This window comes from Primulina eburnea, chromosome 15, assembly GCF_022965805.1.
Source record: "Primulina eburnea isolate SZY01 chromosome 15, ASM2296580v1, whole genome shotgun sequence".
NCBI classification, from domain to species: Eukaryota; Viridiplantae; Streptophyta; class Magnoliopsida; order Lamiales; family Gesneriaceae; genus Primulina; species Primulina eburnea.
The window spans coordinates 35,593,326-35,617,714 of record NC_133115.1 but is presented as its reverse complement, the minus strand read 5'-3'; the positions used below and the strand labels follow the sequence as shown (position 1 = coordinate 35,617,714).

At 34.0% G+C, this 24,389-nt stretch overlaps 2 protein-coding genes across 4 annotated transcripts; both read left to right on the top strand.

Moving 5' to 3' along the window:
* The first annotated feature begins 6,744 nt into the window (after positions 1 to 6,744).
* Positions 6,745 to 22,688, top strand: LOC140813869 (putative DUF21 domain-containing protein At3g13070, chloroplastic). Of its 2 annotated transcripts, XM_073172653.1 has the most exons (14): positions 6,755 to 7,530; positions 7,879 to 7,976; positions 8,067 to 8,160; positions 8,984 to 9,061; positions 9,214 to 9,317; positions 9,590 to 9,671; positions 9,751 to 9,890; positions 9,960 to 10,038; positions 10,138 to 10,201; positions 10,290 to 10,381; positions 10,515 to 10,580; positions 10,947 to 11,063; positions 11,141 to 11,320; positions 11,414 to 11,867. In XM_073172653.1, the coding sequence occupies exons 1-14, from the start codon at positions 6,784 to 6,786 to the stop codon at positions 11,666 to 11,668; spliced, it is 2,196 nt and encodes a 731-aa protein (XP_073028754.1). In that variant the 5' UTR covers positions 6,755 to 6,783; the 3' UTR covers positions 11,669 to 11,867. The 2 variants fall into 2 exon arrangements, with proteins under 2 accessions (XP_073028755.1, XP_073028754.1); XM_073172654.1 differs by lacking the exons at positions 10,947 to 11,063; positions 11,141 to 11,320; positions 11,414 to 11,867 and adding exons at positions 22,255 to 22,371; positions 22,452 to 22,688 and having other exon boundaries at positions 6,745 to 7,530.
* Positions 15,983 to 19,238, top strand: LOC140814611 (heterogeneous nuclear ribonucleoprotein 1-like). 2 transcript variants are annotated; one of them, XR_012114131.1, is made up of 7 exons: positions 15,983 to 16,181; positions 16,362 to 16,480; positions 16,790 to 17,016; positions 17,234 to 18,410; positions 18,485 to 18,568; positions 18,773 to 18,815; positions 18,911 to 19,238. XR_012114131.1 is itself a non-coding variant. In XM_073173646.1 (6 exons), the coding sequence occupies exons 2-5, from the start codon at positions 16,384 to 16,386 to the stop codon at positions 18,784 to 18,786; spliced, it is 1,515 nt and encodes a 504-aa protein (XP_073029747.1). In that variant the 5' UTR covers positions 15,983 to 16,181; positions 16,362 to 16,383; the 3' UTR covers positions 18,787 to 18,815; positions 18,911 to 19,238. The 2 variants fall into 2 exon arrangements, 1 of the variants encoding a protein (XP_073029747.1); XM_073173646.1 differs by lacking the exon at positions 18,485 to 18,568.
* Positions 22,689 to 24,389: the final 1,701 nt, after the last annotated feature.

Genomic DNA, 24,389 nt, shown 5'->3' with positions numbered 1-24,389 from the left:
CGACTATTAACATGAAGTTCGGTGAGCAGAGACTGAAGCCAAAGTAATTATGAAATGGCTGGCAAAACTACGATATTCTGCTTCAGTACTCAATCGAGAAACAACCGGTTGTTTCCTTGAACACCGGGTGATAGGCGAGTTACCTAAAAACCAGCAGAATCCAAAGGTGGAATGCCTGTCATCTGGATCATTGGCCCAATCTGCATCACAAAAACCATGAAAAGAAAGCCGAGAAGCAGCAGTAAGATGAATTCCATGGTTTGAAGTTCCATTGAGATAGCGAATAATTCGCTTAACACATCTCTCACGCCCAGGTTATTTATCCAACCGATGTGGGACAATTAACACACCCCTCTCACGCCCAGTAATGAACATATGGAGCGTGGAGTTTACAAATTACCCAATTATGGACAGAACGGGTGGCCTAATTATAGGCAGTCCAACACAAAACGGTGGAACCCGGGCTCTGATACCATGTTAAGATTGGAACTTGTATCTAACTCAACCCCAAAAACTAGCTCAAGGGGGAGGATTGTCCAATCCATATATATAACTCTCAGGTTATTTATTTAACTGATGTGGAATAATTAACAAGGGCTGAGATTGGACATCGTGGCTGAGCCCGCTTCTCTAGGTGAGGTGGCTTCCGCCATAAGAGCTCTTATACCAAGTTAGCAAAATTAAATAAGACGGTTTGTGAACAAAATAGGAAAAAAGGCCAAGTAGAATTATGTTCCAATCTCACTACAATGGATGAATACAGGTGTATTTATACTTTCAATCACTAATGATAAAAAGGTAAATGATGAATATACCGAATAGAGTTTGTTATATTGTTACAACAGCAAAACAGAAGAGAGATCCAGGGCATACTGGATGGGTTAGCTTGTGATCTACTGCATATGTGCACACACACACACACACATATATATATATATATATATATATATATATATATATATATATATATATATATATATATATATATATATATCTTTTTGTGCACTTGGTTTTGATGATGTCACTTAACAAGGATTATGAATTTAATTTTTTATGAAGCATCTCCCCCCAATAAAAAGAAAATAAGTGTGAAATTGATCTGATTTCTACTACACCCTTTATATAATACTCTTTTCCCCCCTTTTGAAGTTGAAATTGAGGATAATCTAAGTTCCAAAATAGTTTATAGAAACAACCACCGTTGATGTAGTCAAACAAATCTAACCATAATACACTATTATCTTTAGAATTTCTGAAATTCTAACTTATTTTTAAAAGATTTCATTCATATTTTTTCATTTGACCGAAAAAGAGATATCAGTCTCCTTCACATGATTAACGAATTTTGGACAACTTTTTATAGGAGTATACGATGTTACCATAGATTCTCAAGAAGGGTTGGCCAAAGTGTACGGTATGGTGAATCCAAACATACTCATGAGGGCCTTGATGAGAACCGGGTACCATGCAGAATTAAAACGGGTCAATCTCCGACACCCGGAGCTTAATAGACGTTATTACTCTCATGACTATAATTATGACCATGGATACTATGGTAACGGATACCCATACGGAGTGCTCGACGACCCGTATAGGCACAGACGGCACCTGATGGATCATTCTTACCCGTGTTTGTCAAGACTAAGGTTCGATCATTCCTACTATCATGGGTCGACCTTACCACCCGCGAGGTACGTACCATCATATCCACCCAGAGAATATGACCCGTATGAGGATGAACCCATCAGTTTTTGCAGCATTTTGTGACTGATTATGTTGCCTTTTTCCTTTAGTTATGGAAAATGGAATTGATGTGCCTTATAAAGTCTGAGTTTTTTGGCAGTCCGCGTGCAGCCTTTGTTATAATACGGTTGTGTTACATTTTAAAAAAAATGCAACGTTGGAAAAAATAATTTTCTAGAATGTAATTTTGTTTTGATCCATTTTTTCTTTTCCAATGTGGGATTTTCTTTATGTAGGAGTGGACCCTTTTATTTCTAAAAGATTGAGAAGATTCTTTAGGATTCTTGGGCTTTTGATAAATGCAAGAAACTCGAAGAATTGTCGAAATATGTATCCCCACTTTGTGCCTTCGGATCAACGTGTTTTAGAATTTAAATTTGTGTATTGAATTTTCTCTAAATATGTCATTGGATATCGGCTGGATAGGATTTTTATATTTGAATAATACTTAGCCCTCATCCATAAGTGCAAATGAAAAGTCGAAGCATGGAATCGATCACATCGTTCCAAATTTCCAAAGTTGGACAGAATCAATCTTTTTTGCGAGACAAAAGAATCAAATAAATGCCTTTGTAGATGGGTGGATCGATCGCAGGAGGATTTTTCAAGAATCTCACACCGTCCATAAATAAAGAAAAGAAAAGAATGCTTTAATAATTGATCCTAAAATTGAAGAATCAAATTCCACAACGATAAAAATATATGTATCAAAATTTCTATTTATAAAATTAAATTAAGTGAGAGTATCATATATAAATCTCTTACTATTTATTAAGGCTGAGTAGGTTAGAGTAACTTCCTTGGTCTGTTTTTTAAAATACCTAAAATACCCTTCACCCTCATTCTCTACATTACTAATTATATATATTAATAAAGTGTTAAAAAATAAAAGCAAGTCACATGTAGTTTAGTGGATAAAGCCTATGTTTCTTAATCATGAGGTTGTAGGTTCAATTTTTGTTTGGGTCTTTTTTATTCTTTTTTAATTTATTTTTTAGTTTATATATCAAAATTATAATGTAGCCACTCATTATTTTTTTATATATTTTGATCCTCATTTAAATATAAATCAAATAAATTATAAAAACATATCGTACAAGCACGCAACGCGTGCGTCGTTGTACTAGTATGATATGAAATATATAATAGGAAATCATTTGTGCATTGTGTTCCTTTTATTTCATGAATCCACGGCTGACAAACAAAAAGAATGTTTTCCCTACAGCATGTAAGGGACAGACAACATGGCTTTTGATTTCCACCTTAATTAAATGACTAGATATATATCTTTCGGGTGTGCATTAGGTAAACCTGGATTTTATAACTCACACAACACAGTGTGATTAATAAACGTGTCATGAATAATTTTGTCAGTTCAAATATATTTTGTATCTCAGACATATCGTTATTATATCTGTTATTCCTTGTCTCACGTTTTACAAAAAATCATGTTTGAATGGGTATTAAGTTTGCTGATGTGAACAAAAGGTTATGTAGAATATATGGATATACATAATTGTGACGGTATGAATTAGATATATAATTTTATTCAGTAATTATCATAATCAATTACTTGAAAATAACAAGTTCTCGAGCTTCCTTAATCATAATATCCTCCTTCATCCTCCTAATGAATTCTTCAAACTTCTGATTCAATTCTTCAGTACTCAACATCTCTTCCACCTCCTTCTCCTCTTCTTCTTTTTCTTCTTCGTCGGCAATAAAGATTGAAACTTGTTTCATCTCTTCATTCAAATCTTCCTCACCCGGTTCATCTGCGTTCTGCGGCTCCTTGTGCGAAACGGGTTCTTTCGTGTCGAAGAAATCATCATACATCTGCAAGCAGATGTCGTCGTCGTTAACTCTCTTCTGCAGCAAGTCGTTGACGTCAAAACCCGGAGAACAGGGAACCAAACCAGAGGTCTTGGATAGAAAAACCAAGATCCCATTACAGATGAGAAATACGTAGCTTTTGTTCATTGCATGGCTTGAGAATCTGAAAGGGTTTGCAGAAAAGTGGTGGAGATTTCGAGGGTACTCCAGCAGAGACGATGAATACAAGGAGTGGTAGTATGAAAATAGGAAAGAAAATATGGAGACTGAGAGTAACATCTTCTTCAGGAATTTGTTCAAGCTTCTTTGCTGAGTATTGCTGTGCTCCATTATTTCTTTCATTTGCTTGGCCAATTAATTGCATATATATTGGGGAATATATAAGTTCCGGAAGTATGATGAAGAAGGAAGTAATGGAAATGGAAGGCCTCATTATATAGAGCCCGCAGACAGCAGAAAACATTCTACCACTGAGAATTCAAACAAAAAGCATTTTTAGAGGAAAAAAATATTTAAGAAAATTTAATTAGATGTTTCTAAGAATCTAATTAAAAGGTTTTTTTTAAATATATATATATATATATATATATATATATATATATATATATATATATATATATATATAGATCGAGATATTATTTTAATTTTTTAAAATATTCATTAAAACGAAGATATTAAGTCATTAGTTACATTTATGACGGTAAAAATAAGCTATTGATTTGTTCGTGAGACAAGTAACAACCTTGTCTCCGGTATTCACCGTCGGGAGCAAAGGCTATAACTTGGCAACCATAAGACATGATCTTTGCTGCAAGAATCTCAGGTCGTGATACAAAAGTAATGTCATGTGTTTTCAACACTTCCAGTTTTGGGTGAGGAAACAATGATAGTTGGAACCTCGCCGAGTTTAAGGTGCATCAAAGGGCAGGCCCATAGGTGAATACCGGAGACAACTGCGAAAAATCTGCGTCTGTGAGCTTTTTAGCCGCAAGAGGGTTCTACCCTTTAAATCATTGAGAGAGGAGGAGTTCTCAAATCTCATGCAATTGGTGGCTTCTAACTCGGGTTCTCCAATCGATTTCACCGGAAAGATATACTCTTCCACATATGGTATCACTTCGAGAGCAGCACTTGGTATGAAAACTAAGAGGAGCACGAAACTTTTGTGTCTGTCGTCCAAGAATCTTTAAAATTGGCGTCTGGATTCGACATTGGAGACGTGTATCCTTCAATTACATTGCTTCAAAAAAGTGGTGGTGATGAGATCTATATTGATGAGGCTGCATCTGCAAGTGGACAAGATACTCGACAGCATAATTGATGATCATGGGAACGACCCAAAGATAGGTGAACCGGGTGAAAAGAACGAAGATTTGGTTGATGTTCTTCTGAAGTTTCAAGAAGATGGGATTGATATTCCGTTAACTACTGAAAATATCAAATCTGTAATCCTGGTAAGTTGTTAATTTTTACTTTTCAGTTTGAAATTATATTAAAGTTACAGTATCCTCAACGGGATTCTCGAATTCTTGTTTTATGCAACAGGATGATTTCACCGCAGGAAGTGAGACATCAGCAACAACTGTGGATTGGGCGAGGGCAGAAATGATGAAAAACCCAAGAATCTTGGAAAGAGCACACGATGAGGTCCGAAAAGTCTTCAAGGAAAAAGGGAATGTAGATGAAACGTCCCTAGGTGAACTGAAGTACTTAAAATCAGTAATCAAAGAGACACTAGGGTTGCGTCCACCACTACGACATCCCAGCGAAAACAAGAATCATGGTGAACGCGTGGGCTATTGGAAGAGAAAAGAATCGTGGGATGATGCAGAAATATTCAATCCGGAGAGATTTCTCGAGAGTTCAGTTGATTTTAAAGGGAGTAACTTCGATATCCCACTCGCCAGTTGTTTGTATCATTTTCATTAGAGTGTGGGTGACGGAATGTGAGATGAAGAACTGGACATGATTGAGGAAATTGGTATCACGGTTAGAAGAAAGGAGGACCTAAAGCCAATTCAGGTTGTTAAAATGCCTTTCCATGCCAAGCAAATCACAACTTATGCTTTGATTGTTCGTGCTTCCTCCATCTTTCATATTTCTGGTATCTTACTCTATTTTTCTTTTTAAAAAAAATTCAAGTTTCATGTATTCAAAATATCATCGGATATTACTAAAAAAAATCATGCAAAAAGTTTACTCACCACTGAATATCAATAAATAGATATGTCAAAATGAGTTAGTAAAGTGAGTCAGTTTATTATTTGGGTGTCAAAAAATTACAAACACAAGCCACCTAATATAGACATACTAACCAATTTTGTGTGTAATTCGACTTGGTAAGTTGGCCTCTATTTTGGTAGATCGGAAAATTGTCTACACAACTCATTTATTTTATATGGCTCGACGTGTCGATCAGTTGGCCTAACCCATTTTCACGTGTCTGGCCATCTTTATACTTTTATCGACGTTAAGAACATTAAGTTTTGAAATTAAAATCTGTTGGGTGCAATAATTGTACCTGCTTGGTAGAGTGATCGAACCGTGGTGCTTGTGCTGCTGTGCGGTTTAAAAGATTTGAGTTGCACCGTTACCACTAACTATAGTTTTTGGTAAAGCGGTAAGCACTCGGTCCTACAATTGGTATCAGAGCCAAGGTCACGGGTTCGATTCCCATTGATTGCAAGGAGTGCAATTATTGGGAGGGAGATTGTTGAGTGCAATAATTGTCCCTGCTTGGTAGAGTGATCGAACCGTGGTGCTTGTGCTGTTGTGCGGTTTAAAAGATTTGAGTTGCACCATTACCACTAACTATAGCTTTTGGTAAAGCGGTAATCACTCGGTCCTACAAAATCTTTTTTTTTTTTTTTCGATTTGATTGTGCAATGTTTTTTTACATGGAACAATAATATATTTATGAGTTATGCTACATGTATCGTAAAAATTATACATTTGAGTTATAAAGTACATTTGAAATTACTAAGTTATCATAATTACACCTTTGAAATAGTTTTTTTCAAATAAAGTGTTAAAGATAATTTTGTAATTTCAATACCATTTATTAGCTCAATTTGTCCTTAATTATATATGTACAGTGTTTTCGTATGTTTAAATATAGATTTTTTACCCTTCTTATTTTGATCCTAAAATCTGAATCAATACTTTGTCAAAGGAAATAAAGGGGAGGGGTATATATGCCATTTCATTATGTGGGAACTGGGAACGATTGAAGGGAAAATCCAGAGAGCTCTCTGCTCTACAACGAATGACGAACATGATGTACACAAAATTTCAGCTTCCAAAATCTCGTTAAATTACTACCCGCTTAATCAAACACATGAATTGCATCATTTTCATTTCCTAAGTTTAAGGAGTGATTTCATGGGTGCAGCTGCGGCTGCGGCTGCCGCAGCCGTGCCTGAAACATTGCTCTTCAATCGACCCAATTTCGTCGCTTACTGCAGTCCCTCGTTTATAGTTCTCCGCAACTCTTGGAAACTACCCCCGAAGTTCCTTCCTGAAAGGGTCCATTGCGGCGCATTGGGTACTCCGCCGTGTGCTTCTCGAGCTTTCGTTTTCAGCTTTTTTAGAAAAGCTCCCCTGTATTCACGTACGAGTAAACCCAGTTTCTGTAGGAAAGGTGAGATTGGTGATGTGGGGGTTGTCGAAAATATCGGGGAAGTCTTGGCCAGAAAGTGGCTGTCGATTGTTGCTGTGGCGATTGGGGTACTCGTGATACTGGGTTGCCGGAGGGCACTGGAGTTGGAGGGGGTCAAGAGTATGGGATATGGGATCTGGGAGCGGAGTTTATCGGCGTTGAGGAGCTCATGGCCAACGATTTTGCAGGTTCTGACGCTTATCAAAGAGCAGGGTTTGGTTCTTGCGGCGCTTTTAGGGCTCTCCGCTTTTTTCTCCATGGCCGAGACTTCCATTACCACTCTTTGGCCTTGGAAGGTAGTGATGAAATGTTGTTGGGTTGCATTGATATACTTTCTTTCGACATCCTGGACTGAGTTGTAATGAAACTCTTCTGGTGTTACTTGATACTAAAAGAGGTCTAGCTTGCACGAATCTTTGTTAAATCTGAAATTATCTAATTAATTGTTAGATCCACGGTGAGCATCAAATATTAAGCTCTGGATCAACTTGTTCAGCAGTGTCCAAAGTCTTGATATTGTAGTAACGAATTGTTTTAGGATAATTTCTCAGTTTAGAGAAAATCAAATCTATTTTTCAGTTGGTTTCTCTTTTCCTCCAAAAAAAAACACTACTAACCTGACAAAGTTATGTAATGAATGTTAGGTGCGGGAATTGGCGGAGAAAGAGGCAGAAAATGGCGTCTTTAAAATGCTGAGGAACGATGTTACTCGCTTCCTGACAACGATCCTTATAGGCACCACGTATTACTCCTCTTATCATCAATTGGCCTATTTTTCTTCGTCTTTTGGATTTCAACATGTTTTCTTAGTTTAAATATTCAATTTTCCCAGAGTGGTAAATATTGGTGCTACAGCTTTAGTTACCGAAGCTGCAACTGCAATGTTTGGAGAAGCTGGTGTCGGCGCAGCTACTGGAGTTATGACGGTATGACTATAGTTGTTTTTGGTCTTCCAGATTGGAACTAAGACCATGTTACTTACTTTATTTTCACTTCAGTAGGAATAAGGTCAAGTCTCTAGAACCCCATCGACGATAATCTTTATATAATAATGGATTTTTTATTCTCTCGGAGATGTTATGCTCGTGTAGTTAAGCTGAAAGTTGCACATGGACTTGTGGCTCTTGTAACTCTTAATGCAAATTTTGCACCATTCATGCCATTTATTTTCATCCCTTAATTGCATTTTGATGTCCAAACAGGTGCAAAAACTTGAGAAAAATAGCTTTTGGTTGGGTCCAGTCTCAAAAATTCAAGATCAAATGTATCATTCTTATTTTAGACGTGTCATTATGACCCTTTTTAAAAAATAAAATTTGTCCAAAATTTCTAATATGTCAATGTGATCGATCGATCACGAACCCTTGTGCATGTTGAAGGAGTTCTGCGATATTTAAAAAAATTGAGAATCCACATTGAATCCTGGGATTCCAATTTCTTTTAAGATCAGTTGCATGCCCTTGAAATTTAAATTATTCTCTTCCAGTCTCATGCAGTTTAATGTTTCTCGTGTTGATGCAATTAGGTGTACGCTAATGTCTCTGTATTTTATGATGATAAATCCTTGTTATCTAATCAGAATCCCTATCTTAATTGGCTTTATATGATATAATATTATCCGCTTTGCGACTAGCAATAATCACTGGAGCTTTTCCTTTCCCACCATGAATGTTCCCCGTTAACATTTAGTTCGAAACTTCTGTGTGTTCCATTTAAGCATACTTAGCCTGAAACTGTCAATAACACCAGGTTGCAATTTTGCTCCTTACTGAGATTACTCCAAAAAGTATTGCCGTTCACAATGCCACTGAGGTTGCTAGATTTGTGGTAAATTTCGAGCTTATTATTGCTTAGATTTGATTTATGACTTTGACAGATTACAGACGGTGGTTTTAATTATCTGATGCACTCTTCTTAAAAAATCTAGTGTTGTGTATGCCTCATATATTTTTGATGCAGTGTGATTGTGATGTCTTTAGGTCAGGCCAGTGGCGTGGCTTTCTCTTGTATTATATCCTGTGGGCAGAGTTGTTACATATTTGTCCATGGGAATGTTAAAACTTCTGGGTTTGAAAGGCAGAAGGTGAGGTATACCTCAACTAGTATTTCTCTCTCATGTCATTTATTATTTTGGCCCTGCATATAAATCTCTTATGTGGGATGTCTGAATCTTTAAGTGCACCTATTTATTACAGAAAGATATCATCTAGCCTTGCTAATTGTGTATCCATTATAAATGCTATTTATCAATCCTCTTGTTTGGTGAGCTGATATCTATTTGCTACCAACATGCCACTAGATCTCCTCACCTTAAAATTTTTCTGACTACCCCAATTGAACGTCTTGATGTGTTAGTGAACCTTATGTAACTGAAGATGAACTAAAACTGATGTTGCGTGGAGCAGAATTGAGTGGAGCAATCGAGGAGGAAGAACAGGTGAACTTTGTTCCTCGTATCATATCCTACTCACCATCTGCAAATGTGAGAGGCCTGATACTGGGTTGATATTTGACAGGATATGATTGAAAACGTGTTAGAAATAAAAGAAACGCATGTTAGAGAGGTAATGACACCTCTTGTTGATGTTGTTGCCATAGATGCCTGGGCAACACTGGTTGATTTCCATAATTCATGGGTCAATCATCAATATTCCAGGTATGGTTTGCTTTTCTATTTGTGGGTTGTATCATACTCAGTTCAAGAAGCTTCCATTTATGTGTGTAGGGTACCTGTCTTTGAGGAGCGCATTGACAATATTGTTGGTATTGCATATGCAATGGATCTTCTGGATTACGTCCAGAAGGTTGACTCATTTCAAATGCTTCATTATATCTTTCATCTTTTTTTCTCATGCACGAAATATTCTCATAGCACTCGGATTACTTTATTTTTCATCTTGAAGGGGGAACTTCTTGAAAATTCTGTTGTGCGAGACATCGCACATAAACCAGCCTACTTTGTTCCTGGTAATTTTCAAGTTTGAGATTATGACATTAATATTTGGATGTGTCAGTGTGTGTGAGAGATAGTGATGTGTGTGTCTGTCTGTTGTAGATTCAATGCCCGTATGGAATCTTCTAAGAGAGTTCCGAATCAGGAAGGTGCACATGGCTGTAGTTCTAAACGAATATGGCGGAACTGTTGGCGTAAGCTATTTGGCTATTCCTCGGCTTTTTATATATTTTTTACACCACCTTGATATGGATATCTGTTGTCCAATACTGGACCAAACAAGTTTTGGGTTGTTATGTAATGTTACTTTCTCTTATTCTACAACAGATAGTGACCCTTGAAGACGTAGTGGAAGAAATTGTTGGTGAAATTTTTGATGAAAATGATTCAAAAGTAAGGTCATTTGATGATACCGAGTGTTTTACTGTATCAATCACTAATTTCAGATGTATGTCCTATCCCAAGCTTTTTGATGTTTGTTCTGCAACAATGACATTTTTTTGAAATTCGGACATCGCTTTGATGTAGAATTGTTTGCATTCATTTGATTGCATTTCAATGCTTATTGACGACCCCAGCATCGTGTCTACCAATTCCCATTCTGTAACAAAAAGTGGTTTTCGTTTACATGCCGGCATGAAATTTTACTATTTTTCTGGCAGTGTTGCATTATGTTTTGCATTTATTATGCTAGCAATACGAGGAGCATTGAAAAATAACATAATTTCTCGGCTTCTCCTGTATTTTACTACATGGCAGGAAGAAATCCAGAAAAAAACTGGTTATATTGTCATGCGTGCCGATGGTATATATGATGTGGATGCTAATACTACCATTGGTCAGCTATCCGAAGACCTTAACATTAAAATGCCGGAGGTACTTTTCATTTTCCATTGGGTTGACAGTTGCCAAGTCCATTGATGCTGCTGACATTCTTGTTTTTGGATGTCCAGGGTCACCAGTATGAAACCGTGTCAGGCTTTGTATGTGAAGCGTTTGGGTACATCCCGAGGACTGGTGAGACCATAAAAGTTATCCTGGAAAGAGCAAATCGAGAAGAACACGGTGAATACGACGCATCAGAATCTGATAGACAAGATGAAAACCAGAAGAGTCAGATTTTTAAGCTTGAGGTGTGTTTCTCTTGTTCTTGTTATCTAAGAATCAAAACTTGAAGCTGGAATATGGGAACTTTTTGTGACCAACCGTGGATGATATCAACGCAGATATTAGAAGGGAATGCCAGAAAGGTTGGTGCGGTTCGATTTGAACGGATAACCCATGATGATTCGTCGTTAAATACGAAAGAATTTATGCGTTTGGTTCCCAAAATTACGAGAAGGAAATGGAGCAGCAACGATGATGGATTTGATAGGACAGAGACTGATGAGGTCCCATTTAAAGGAATAGGTGATTGTGTGGACTCGTCTGATGATGATCGTGTAATGGAGGACAGTTTTAATGAAGCAAGAAAACAGTAGTTGCATCCACCATTCTTTTCATCAGGCATGAATGGACTGAATATTTTTCATTCGCCACTGAACTTATTACACATTTCCTTTCTGTCATTCCGCAAAATCTTGTAAATTCGTCCTAAATCTTGAAGTTATTACACATCACATCTTTGTAACATGATAATGCAATTGGATGGACATTTTAATGCATTGAATATCAAGAAAATTTTAATTTTTTTTTATCCTATAACTTGCACGTTGGTCTTCTTATCATTTAATTTATGGTCTTGGTCCAATTTTTTTTTTTTAGTCTTTTTTCTTCTAAATGTTGATAAAATATTGTTGATATGTCAATACCTTAATTAAAAATGATTAATTTGAGAAAATTGTAAATTAGTGAATAAAATCATAAATGGAATGGTAACATTATCAAAATTAAATAATGAGCAAGTTATGTAAAAATAAGATATAATTCTCTCATAATCTAATTAAGTAAATATACATTGATTAAAACCTTTAAAAAAATGGATTATGTAATAGGCCAAGAAAGTACTAGCTCAAACCTGTTTGTGGAGGTTGATAGGTCTATTGTAAGACGATTATACGAATATTTAATAATGAAACGGTCAATCATGCTCATATTTACAATAAAAAGTAATATTTTTAGTATAAAAAACAATATTTTTTCATAGATGACTCAAATAAAATATTCGTCCACAAAATTGATTTGTGAGACCGTCTCACAACAGTTTTTACAATAATTTTAGCGTATAGTTGGTTTACATCGGTAAACTCTATGTTTGGGCCTTTCTCTGAGAGATTTTGGGGAGTGAATTTAATAAATACAACTTGATCCCGGCTCGTGTGATAGTGTGTTCATAAAGAAATAAAAAATGTTAATTAAAATAAAAGGTATAAATTTTTAAATTAAAATGAGATAAAATAAAATATAATATAAATTAAAAGATAATATAGTAAAATAATATAGTTAGTTAGTTTGACAAGACGAGGATGTTTAAGGCAATTCCAAAATTACGTCATGATATCTCCTTTCCTTGTTTTCTCGTGTTGGTTTTTCATTGTGAATCTTTCCCATACTGGCAACTCCAACGAATTCCAGGTTCCGTTTGTTTATTTTCGGAAAAATATTATATTATATTATATATATATATATATATATATATATTTATTTATTTATTTTTTGATCTTTCTGTTTAAACGTTGATTTCATCAAGTTAATATTGATCGAATCTCTTGTTATCTTTTTTCAAAATATTTTCAAGAATAACTTAATCTGGTTTGGAAGATGGACGGCCAAAAACTTCCCTTAGCCAACTTGCAGTCGTCATTCTAAGTAGCATCGAAGTTTAAGCACTTGGAGTTCTTAGGGTACAAGAAATTAATGTGTAGCTATAGCAGAACAAGAAACTGAGCCGTTCGTCGAACTCAGTCCGACCGGTGTCGAACTCAGTCCGACGGTAGATACGACCAGGGCGACGGTGACCAAAATTATGATGATATATAGCTAGTGATGGTCAATGTATGTATACATGCATGTATCATTTTTACTTTTATAGCTTATTTTAATTCAATGCAATATTTAGAGTTATATATGTATTTCAAATATGGAAATTAGATTATCTGTGTGCTACACATTTGTGGACCTCATATCTTTGTTGGGAAAGAGAATAAGTTGATCTCATAAAAATATATCTCCTTCTTTTGGGAAAATTTATTCCACACTTTTTTATTTTTTTAAAAAAAATTGGAGCTTTTTTTAAAAATTAATTTTTTTATAATTATTCTGTATATATTAAAATAAAAATAATATCATAATTATAACAAGTTAATGAGGGACCGGCAAAAAGACGGTCTCACGGCTCGTATTTTGTGATACGGATCTCTTATTTGAGTCGTCCATGGAAAAATATTAATTTTTTTGCTAAACGTATTGCTTTTTATTGTGAATATCGACAAGATTGACCCGTCTTACAGATAAAGATTAATGAGACCGTCTCACGAGACCTATTCACGAGGAACCTTATTGCAGTTTTAGAAATTGGACATGATATAAGTGAATTTTTTTGTGATACGTCAGCATTTTTTGATATCACGAACATAAACATTTTATCAAAATATGATTTAACTTTTTGGTACTACGTACATAAGAACTTTATCAAAATGTGATTAAAAAAAATGAGTCGTTAGACTGATGATTTTGGATTAGAAGAATGAAATTAACATTCTAAACATCCAAAGGCGTTCCTGTAAACATCATAATAAATAAAAATTAGTTTATTAATCATTTTAATATTTAGAGATTGGTGAAGAATTTATTTACTTCAATTTTACCATGTTTTATTCGATAGAATCATGGGAACACGAAGAATCAAGAAAGCTACATCAACCTTGCGTTTCACGCATTTTCATCGTACTTGGTTAAAGGGACATACATACATACATAGACATGACATGTTTCATGCTACACCTCAAAAGTCACTTTCTATGTATTTTTATACAAGATCATTATGTGATCATATCAAATAAAAATTACATCTTCATATTATATATATATATATATATCAAATAAAAATTACATCTTCATATTATATATATATATATATATATATATATATATATATATAATAAAACAAAATAGCACTTTGAATGTAACATATACAAATTTAAGTAATATTTGTAAATACTTAAAAGTTATCATATATATATATGTATAAATGAAGTACAGAGCGATTATTGTTTTATTAAAGTTATAGTTGGTGGAAATGGTGTAATTCAAATATTTTAAAACGCAAAATAACTCAAACATCACTAATTGTTCATTCTAATAGAAACAATTATTACGTCAACATGTCGACAAATATGTTTGTATTCAAAATGTGGACAAATTGATTCAGTAAATGAAAGTGGGGATTGGTTGGTAGCTTATATTTATGGGCTGGACTAAATTGAGAGTGGACTATTATAAGTTTTTATATATTGGGGGTAAAATAATAAAAATATATAACTTGAGAAAAGGAACACTAGGGAGATTGTGATAAAAGTGTGAGCTAGAGAGGTCAAATACGAACAAACAACCACCTCAATTCCATTTGGAATTTCTTTCTCTCTTTTTTTTTTTAAAAAAGATAAGGATTCCATTCACTTTTATATATATATATATATACACACATTGTGGATTTGTACAAGTTATATTATGAATTTCATTTAAACATATAAAATGATTTTGTTGAAAGTTCATGTTTATTCTGTTTTTCTTTAAAAAAAAAACAAGAAGAAATCCTTATTTTGATTTATAAATTTCATTTTAAAATTCATATCCCAGCTTAGTATATTTACATATTTAAATTACATATATTGTATATTTTATAAGGCTAAAAAATAAACTAAAAATTATATTATGAATCAGATTCTACAACTATGTTTACAATTTCTTTTTAACGTTGCTAAAAAAATGACTTTCGGAAGTAAACTTTTTTATTGCAATTAAAGTCATATTTGAATTTTAAGAGAACTGTTATGATTTTTTTAAAAAAATTCTAATAACTTAATTAAAGTTTGCATGGCAGCCACAAAAATAAATAAGATTATTGCATAGATTTAGAATTTTTCATTTCCGTTAATTAAGATAATGTATTACATAATACTAATACATATACTTTGAAACAAATTTTGTCTATCTGAATAAAAAATTTTAACATCCCAAAAATTTGAGTTGTTTAGTCAAAATTTAATTAATTAATAATAATAAAACTATTAATTCTAACAAAATATTTGACACATAAATAATTTTTCGTTTGATTTGTTATAAATATATAAGACTAATTTTATTTCCTAACTAACTATTCAAAGATTTAAATTTTATTTTTTCTATTTATTATAAATCTATATATATGATTTCAGAACTTCAAATGAGATCGATAATGAAAAAAATGAAAATATTTACTTAACGAAACCATGATTTTTCTGTTGAATTAATATTTTTATTATATTTTGTAAAATCAAGAATCGTAAATATTTCAGTCACTATTAGTTAAAGTGTTAATGAATTTATGTACAATTAGGGTGTCACTTAAAATTACAAATGTTATTTGTTCCATTTCTTTATTTTAATTTTAAATGGGCCTTATTATGTTTTATCATTATAATTCTTAAATTAATTTTTTAGGAGATTAATATTATTATTATTAGTATTATTATTATTATTATTATTATTATTATTATTATTATTATTATTATTATTATTATTATTATTATTATTATTATTATTATTTATGTTTTAAGTAAAATTCCTCAACATCATCCACCTAGAATTCCAAATATTCTAACACCACACCAGAGATTTGCCTAAACTCTCTCCATTTCTCTCTCTTTCTCCCCCTTAAATATTTTATAAATACAAATTTTACATCTTTCTCAACTAAGCTAAGAATTCCATTTCATTGATTTTGTTCACAACAAGTGGAATGACAAGAACAGAAAGGAAAATAAGGGAATGACCTCTGGAGAGACAGAAAAGAAAGTGAGAGATGAACTTAGTCTCTATTTTTCATCTATGCACATGTGTGTTTTCTTTTTATTAGATCTTGGTTTCATCTGTTCTTCCACGGGAGTCCTGAAACTGAGTTCATGCTAACATTACGGGTTGTAGTTTTTCAGATTGTGGGTCTGTTTGATCTTAAAAAGATTTTATTTTTCACAGTAAAAGAATCGATTCTTAATCGATGAATGGAGGATCCGATTGTTTAAAGAAATCCAGTAATTCCCACTTTATGTTGATTGCTTACTGCTACTGGGTTCCTGCCTTATTTTCTTGGATTGGTATAGTTCTTGTCTTTAGTCTAGCTTACTGTTCAGATTTCGATCTGTTGGATTGACCTTTTGATTATTTCTAGCCAGGAAATTTTATCGCTTTCTTGTTTTGCAGCAAAAATCTATCATCTATGTGATTCAGCGTATGTTTTGGTAGTTGAATTAGTCATCTCGTTGCTTAGTGGATTCGCTCAATTCACAGATGCTTGGAGTCCTCGCTGATTCTGTCAATGTTTATCTTGCTGTCTTTCAAAATTTTTTGGTTCTGTTTTGATGGATTATCAGTAAAACTTAGGATAACAGGATTTGAAATTACAGAAAAGATGGAGGTGGATCAAGGTAAGCTCTTTATTGGTGGGATTTCTTGGGACACCAACGAGGATCGCCTTACAGAATATTTTGGAGCTTATGGAGAAGTGGTGGAGGCAGTCATTATGAGGGATCGTTCTACTGGACGTGCTCGTGGCTTCGGTTTTGTAGTGTTCGCCGATCCAATGGTTGCTGAAAGAGTAGTCAAGGAGAAACATGTGATCGATGGAAGGACCGTAAGTTCATTAGTTGTCTTATGGGATCACAATGCGCTCAAATTGCTGCATTTTGTATTGCCGATAATAGCTGGTGGTGCTGTCTGAGTAAAATCCTTTGATTTCAAATTTACTATATCCTATCCTCTGCTCTGTAGATGCCAATGGATGTTTTTTGAGTTTAATGATTCTTACAATGATAAATGCAACATTGTCATATTTTTCTTTTATGGTGTAGGTGGAAGCAAAGAAAGCTGTTCCAAGAGATGATCAAAACCTGTTAACTCGAAACCATGGCAACAGCATCCAGGGATCTCCTGGACCTGGTCGAACGAAAAAGATTTTTGTAGGAGGATTGGCATCTTCTGTTACTGAGGCTGACTTCAAAAATTACTTCAATCACTTTGGTAACATAACAGATGTAGTAGTGATGTATGATCACATCACTCAAAGGCCGAGAGGTTTCGGATTCATAACATATGATTCGGAGGATGCTGTGGATAAGGTGTTGCACAAAACGTTTCATGAACTTAATGGGAAGATGGTGGAGGTAAAACGAGCGGTTCCAAAAGAATTGTCTCCTGGGCCAAGCAGGAGCCCAGTTATTGGTTACAATTACGGTTTTAGCAGAACCAACGACTTACTAACCAGCCATGCCCCTGCATATAATCTTGGCTCACTTGGAGCCTATGGAATCAGGATGGATGGTAGATTCAGTCCATTAGCTAGTGCTCGTGCAGGTTTCTCAAATTTAGGTTCTCCAACGTATGGAACTAGTTTAGGCATCGGGCAAGGGATGAATGCTGGCTTTGCAGGGGCCAGTTCCGGTTCAAGAAACGACATAGGTTCTGGTCGTGCTGTGAATCTCTATTTCAACAATAACCAGGGCAGATACAACACTCCTATTGGTTACAATGCAAACAACAGCCGCTGGGACTCATTTTTGCACTCGTTATCTACAAACACATGGGGAAATGCTGGCCTGAATACGTCTCCAAATAATGTAAATTTTGTTCCATACTCTGGTTCTGAGACCGGCGATTTTGGAGTCTTTGGAAACAGTAGAGAAAACTGGGGTGGTTCTCCTATTGCCACCTTGTTTGGTGGAAGCTCCTCGGTATACAGAGGTGGAGAAAATAGTAATGCACTTGGAGCAGTAGGACTTGGAAGAAATGGTGGAATGGGAGCGGCGACTACATCTTCGTTTGCTGCATCAGGTGGAGGTGTTGAGGGATCTTTTCGGGACTTTTACCAAGGTGGAGATAACTATGGTGATTCAACTTGGCAAACTGCATCTTCGGAGCTGAATGGTTCGGATTCTTTTGGTTATGGGCTTGGACATTCTGAAGAGGACTTTGCTAAAGATTTTGATTACATGGTTGGCTATAGCATCCCAACTAGCCGATCCAGTAGAGGTAATACTTTCCCTTGTACAAAATTCAAAAATATTGTTATTTCAAGTGACCGAAACACGTTAGCTATGTTGTAGGTTAAAGCTGGAGTTGGATGATTGAGATGAATGTCTTCTTGATGCAAATGTTTTTCTAGATGTTAAAACAGCTACTCAACTCCTGTAATGAATCTTTTCTTTCTTTGCTTTATTTCCTCTTTTCTTTCATTAAAAGTATGATAATATATGGAACTAACTCTCACCTTAGTTCATTTATAAAGTATAGTTAAAGTTGAAATCATTTTAGTACCTTGCATAGAAAAAAATCTTGGAATCGAAAACAAAGATACATGATAATATAATTACTTTTCCCATGACTATATGCAGGAATTGCTGCTTAGGAAGTTTCGGTTTCCTGAAGATAATGTAGGTGAGGAATCCTTTACAAAAAACACATGAATCATGCATGTGTCCCTCGTAGACAAATGTGTCTGCCTGACTTATCGTGCTTTCGTTATCTTGCAGATGCAACAGGGGTCTGAAATGGAAGTATACATTTACAAAAGAAAAGGTTTGATGCTTTTTTTCCGGCATTTTGATTGAGATGTGAACCGGATCGCGGGATGTATTCTTGAAGACGATTCCTGCACTATTTTGTCGTTGCGATTCTTCAGAAGGAGAGAGTGCCTATGTAAACTAGAGTTTAGCTCTTTGGTTTTTTCACCATTTTCTGGACAAGTTTTTAGTTTCCTTTTGTCTTGAGACTCTTGATTTTATTTTCTCAGGTTTTAATGCGAGGTTATGCTGGCTTGATTAGCATGAAATATAAAAAAGAGCACCTAATTACTGTGTTCCTGTTTGAGATACCCAAAAACAAAAGATTCAATATTATACATTCATTTAGTACAGGTTATGTATCAGCGGAGTTGTTTGTTGAAATTTATCTTCTTTCGAGTTCATTTAACATAAACACTCCTTCCGAGACAATTATATAGGTTTTCTTTAGTTTTTTTTTTTTTCACGTTTAATATTTTTTTTAATAATATATTAATATTAACTAAGTCTGGAATTTTGTTCTTCCAATTAGTTTTTTTAATATATACATAAAATCAAACAAGTGAATGTATTTGGGACGTCCGGGATATTATATAACTTTCTTGAAGCTCGTGTATGCCACGTTCCTAATTTGAACGGATCCTATCAGACACTTTCTTAAAAGGGCAAACCAAGAATTTTTTATTTTAAAAAAATCAGATAAAAACAGAAACCGCAAATTAGGAAAAGGTAGGACGAGAGAACATTCCAGTTCCAGAAGAGGAGAATAGTAGACGTAATTTTGGACCTATGAATTTCGGTTTTAAAGAGTAGGTCAGTTAGGACCATAAAAGCCCGCCAGGGTTCAGTTGGCCCAGCCTCCCATTTATTTGTGTGTGATCGTAAGAAACGGCGATTAAAAATACTTCAAAAACAAGGAACTTAAAAATTAAAATTCAAAATTAAAATTTATAGAATTTATTTCCTTGATTAAAATACATTCGGGCAAGTTCTGACAATAAAATTATGTTAGATTTTAGGCAAAAACTTGTGTGAGACTGTCTAACAGATCGTATTTTGTGAGACGAATCTCTTATTTGGGTCATCTATGAAAAAATATTATTTGTTATGCTATAATTATTATTTTCTATTATGAATATCGGTAGGGTTGACTCACAACAAACTTACTCTAGATTTTAATGACAGAACTGCACTTTTTTTTTTTCGAAAAAGAAGATAAGTTTAGGAAGTATTTATATTCGTAAACGAATATGGCGGAACTGTTGGCGTAAGCTATTCGGCAGTTTATATATATATATATATATATATATATATATATATATATATATATATATATATATATATATATTACACCACCTTGATATGGATATCTGTTGGTCCAATACTGGACCAAACAAGTTTTGGTTTGTTATGTAATGTTGCTTTCTCTTATTATACAACAGATAGTGACCCTTGAATGTCACGCTCCGGGATGGGGTTGGTTGACACCTGGCAGTTACTCTCAAATTTACATTCGAAAACAATAAGCTTCAGAAGTACAAAATTCAGAAACCAGTCTTTTTATTCATAATACGAAATACTTCATTGTCTGATACAAACTCGAATCACTAATGTTTTACAGCGGAAATGTAAAACAGACATAACATTGCTTCTACAGATGCAGCGGAAAAACATAATCTAAAACTGAAAATAACAGTTTTCTTCTTCACCATCCCCAAAACTGGTTCTGCTCATCTTCTTCTAACCTTTCTTCATTGTTCTTATCTGAGATGTTTTGGTGGGTGAGTGATATGGTTGTTACTCAGTAAGCGGGGGCGGGAATAACTTCCAGTTTTCAAAGTCATTTATAACAGAAAAAGTAATACGAATAATATACAGAAATTCTCATTTTCAGAACAGAAATCAGTATTCAGTAATTAGAAATCAGTAATCAGTAATTAGAAATTTAACAAATAATCACTGAGCACGTTCGTGAATTTCATGGCTAAACTGATATAAGTCCCCTATATGTTCTCTACCTAAGGGGTGATGACAGTAATCACTAATGTTCAGAATATATATTCCTACCATTAGTTCACTAAGTTTCAGTGTTTCAAAAATCGGATATCAGAAATCAAGAATACTTATACTTTGCTTTAAAACAGAAATCATAAATCCGGTTTCAAGATATTTATACATAAGCCCACTTACTGTAGTAATTTGCTTGAAAGTTTTGGTGGCAGTCTTCTGGAATCTGGTTGCTCTTTCTACTGGATTTTACAGCTCGAAAATAAGCACTCTCTTAGCTCGAAAATTCAAGTGATAATTTCAAGATTTGTGTAATCCAATTCATAGGTTGATGGTTCTATTTATAGGCCAAAATCTGACTGTTAGCTTTCCAATTACCATAATCTGCCATCAACTGCCTTTATTCCATGTTAAATGCTTCAGTTACAAGTCCTGAGTAGAATCAATAGCTATCTGCTGAAATCTCGCCACTGAACTCTGTTGCTGGATTTTGTCTGCTGAAAAATACCCACTTCTGAAATATTAGCTTCTGCTGGAAATTTTGCATTGTTGCTGAATATTGATATCTGCTGCAAAAATGCTTGCCGCTAGAAATTGTTAGCTGCTGAAAATTGGGGTTCTCACGTTGAAGACGTAGTGGAAGAAATTGTTGGTGAATTTTTTTGATGAAAATGATTCAAAAATAAGGTTATTTGATGATACCGAGTGTTTTACTGTATCAATAACTAATTTCAGATGCATGTGATCCTATCCCATGCATAAAATTTTCATTCTCTGGTTGCCTTTTGATTTATGTTTGCGGTCGATATTGTGTTGAAAAGCTACAAGATCTGCCAGGTGATCATTGAGTTGACATAAACTGAATACTTGTTAACTCGAAAAGATTTTTTTAGTTCGCTCTTGCATAATAGTCTGTTAATATTCGAATTCTGGAGGAACCTAGCCGTAAATCATCAGTTTATTCTTAATACCATGTTGAGATTTGAGGATTTTGTTCTGCAACAATGACATTTTTTTTGGAATCCGTACGTTCTTTGATGTAGAATTGTTTGCATCCATTTGATTGCATTTCAATGCTTATTGACGACCCCAGCAATATCTTACGCCTACCAATTCCAATTCTGTAACAAAAGGTGTTTTTCGTTTACATGTCGGCATGGAATTTTACAATTTTTCTGGCAGTGTTGCATCATGTTTTGCATTTATTATGCTAGCAATACAAGTTCTACGTACTGGTATTGGCGGAGGAGCATTGAAAAATAACTTAATTTCTGACTCGACTTCTTCTGTATTTTACTACATGGCAGGAAGAAATCCAGAAAAAGACTGGTTATCTTGTCATTTGTGCCGATGGTATATATGATGTGGATGCTAATACTACCATTGGGCAGCTATCCGAAGACCTTAACATTAAAATGCAGGAAGTACTTTTCAATATTTTCCATCGGGTTGACAGTTGCCAAGTCCATTGATGCTGCTGACATTCTTGTTTTTGGATGTTCAGGCTCACCAGTATGAAACCGTGTCAGGCTTTGTATGTGAAGCGTTTGGGTGCATCCCGAGGACTGGTGAGACCATAAAAGTTATCCAGGAAAGAGCGAATCGAGAAGAACATGGTGAATACGACGCATCAGAATCTGATAGACAAGATGAAAACCAGAAGAGTCAGATTTTCAAGCTTGAGTTGTGTTTCTCTTGTTCTTGTTATCTAAGAATCAAAACATGAAGCTGGAATATGGGAACTTTTTGTGACCAACCGTGGATGATATTTTGTGCAGTTAGTTCGATTTGAACGGAAAACCCATGATGATTCGTCGTTAAATACGAAAGAATTTATGCGTTTCGTTCCCAAAATTACGAGAAGGAAATGGAGCAGCAACTATGATGAATTTGATAGGACAGCGACTGATGAGGTCCCATTTAAAGGAATAGGTGATTGTGTGGACTCGTCTGATGATGGTCGTTTAATGGAGGACAGTTTTGATGAAGGCATAAAACAGTAGTTGCATCCGAGGTTCTAAAAAACGTGAAGCGTTTCGAAACGTAGATGTCGAGCTCTAAGCTTTTCATGTTTAAGCGAGATTAGCACGAGCATAAGCGTAAAAAAATGTTTTTTTTATCTCTAGTGTAATTATATTATCTCAAGCCAAAAAATAGATAAAATGATACATAAACATGATAAATTTAAGTCTGATACATTAATTCTCATATTTATAAAACATAAAAATATCACAATTACAATCTTTATTTGTTTTTGCAATTAGACTATATTAAAAATTGCTAAATATTTATCAAATAATTGTCAGACACGTTTAATCATAATTAAAATTAAATAATAAACATCTAAATTATAAATCTAATTTATTATTTTAAAATAAAAAGACATATAAAAAAATATTATAAAAATAACAGATGCGATTAATTGTACTTAAACACGTTTAATTAAACGTTAATTACTCTTAATTCGTGACCGCTTTTTTCCACTTTTCTCCGAAGCGAAACGTTTTTGTCGAATTTCAAGTTTAAGCGTACCTTTTAGAGCACTGATTTCATCCACCGTTAATCTTTTCATCAGACATGAATGAACTGAATATTTCTCATTCGCCAATGAACTTATTACACATTTCCTTTGCTCTCATTCCGCAAAATCTTGTTAAATTCGTCCTAAATCTAAAATCTTGAACTTATTACACATCACATCTTTGTAACATGATAACGCTATATGATGTAAAGCCCCGCTAATTAAATACATCATATGCAATTGGATGGATAATTCAATGAACTATGGTCTTAGTTCATTTATATATATATATATATATATATATATTCAATTTTAATCTTTTTTTTTATCTAGTGTTGACATGATGTCAAAAAATAAGGCTTGACATAAAATATTTTTGATATGTCAATACCTCATGAAATTTTTTTTTTTTTTTTTGATCACAAAACTTGTAGTATTATTGAGATTGAGAAATATCTTTAGTTACAAGTTTTACAAACCAAAAAGGAAAATCCCCAGGCTTCCAAGCAAAGGAAGTCGGGTGATAACTGATAAATAGCAAAAGACGCAAGTGAATTAATTTGGAAAAAAAAGTAAATCAGAGAATAAGATCATAAATTGAAGATTATCAAAAATCAATAATGAGCAACTTATGTAACAATAAGATAAATTTTCCCATAATCTAATTAAGTAAATATACATTAACTTAAAATCGAGACGAAAAAGTAAGCCACCAAAGTAAATTTCTTGAACTAAATATATATGCCTGATTTAAATATTTTTATGTTGAATTTGTATTTTTATTATCTTTTGTAAGATCAAGAATTGTAAATATTTGAGGCAGTACTGTAACTTATAACGTCAAATGATGATATTATAAAGTTAAAATTACAATTTGTTCCATTTACTTATATCCGAGCTTTTCGAAAAACAAACCCTACT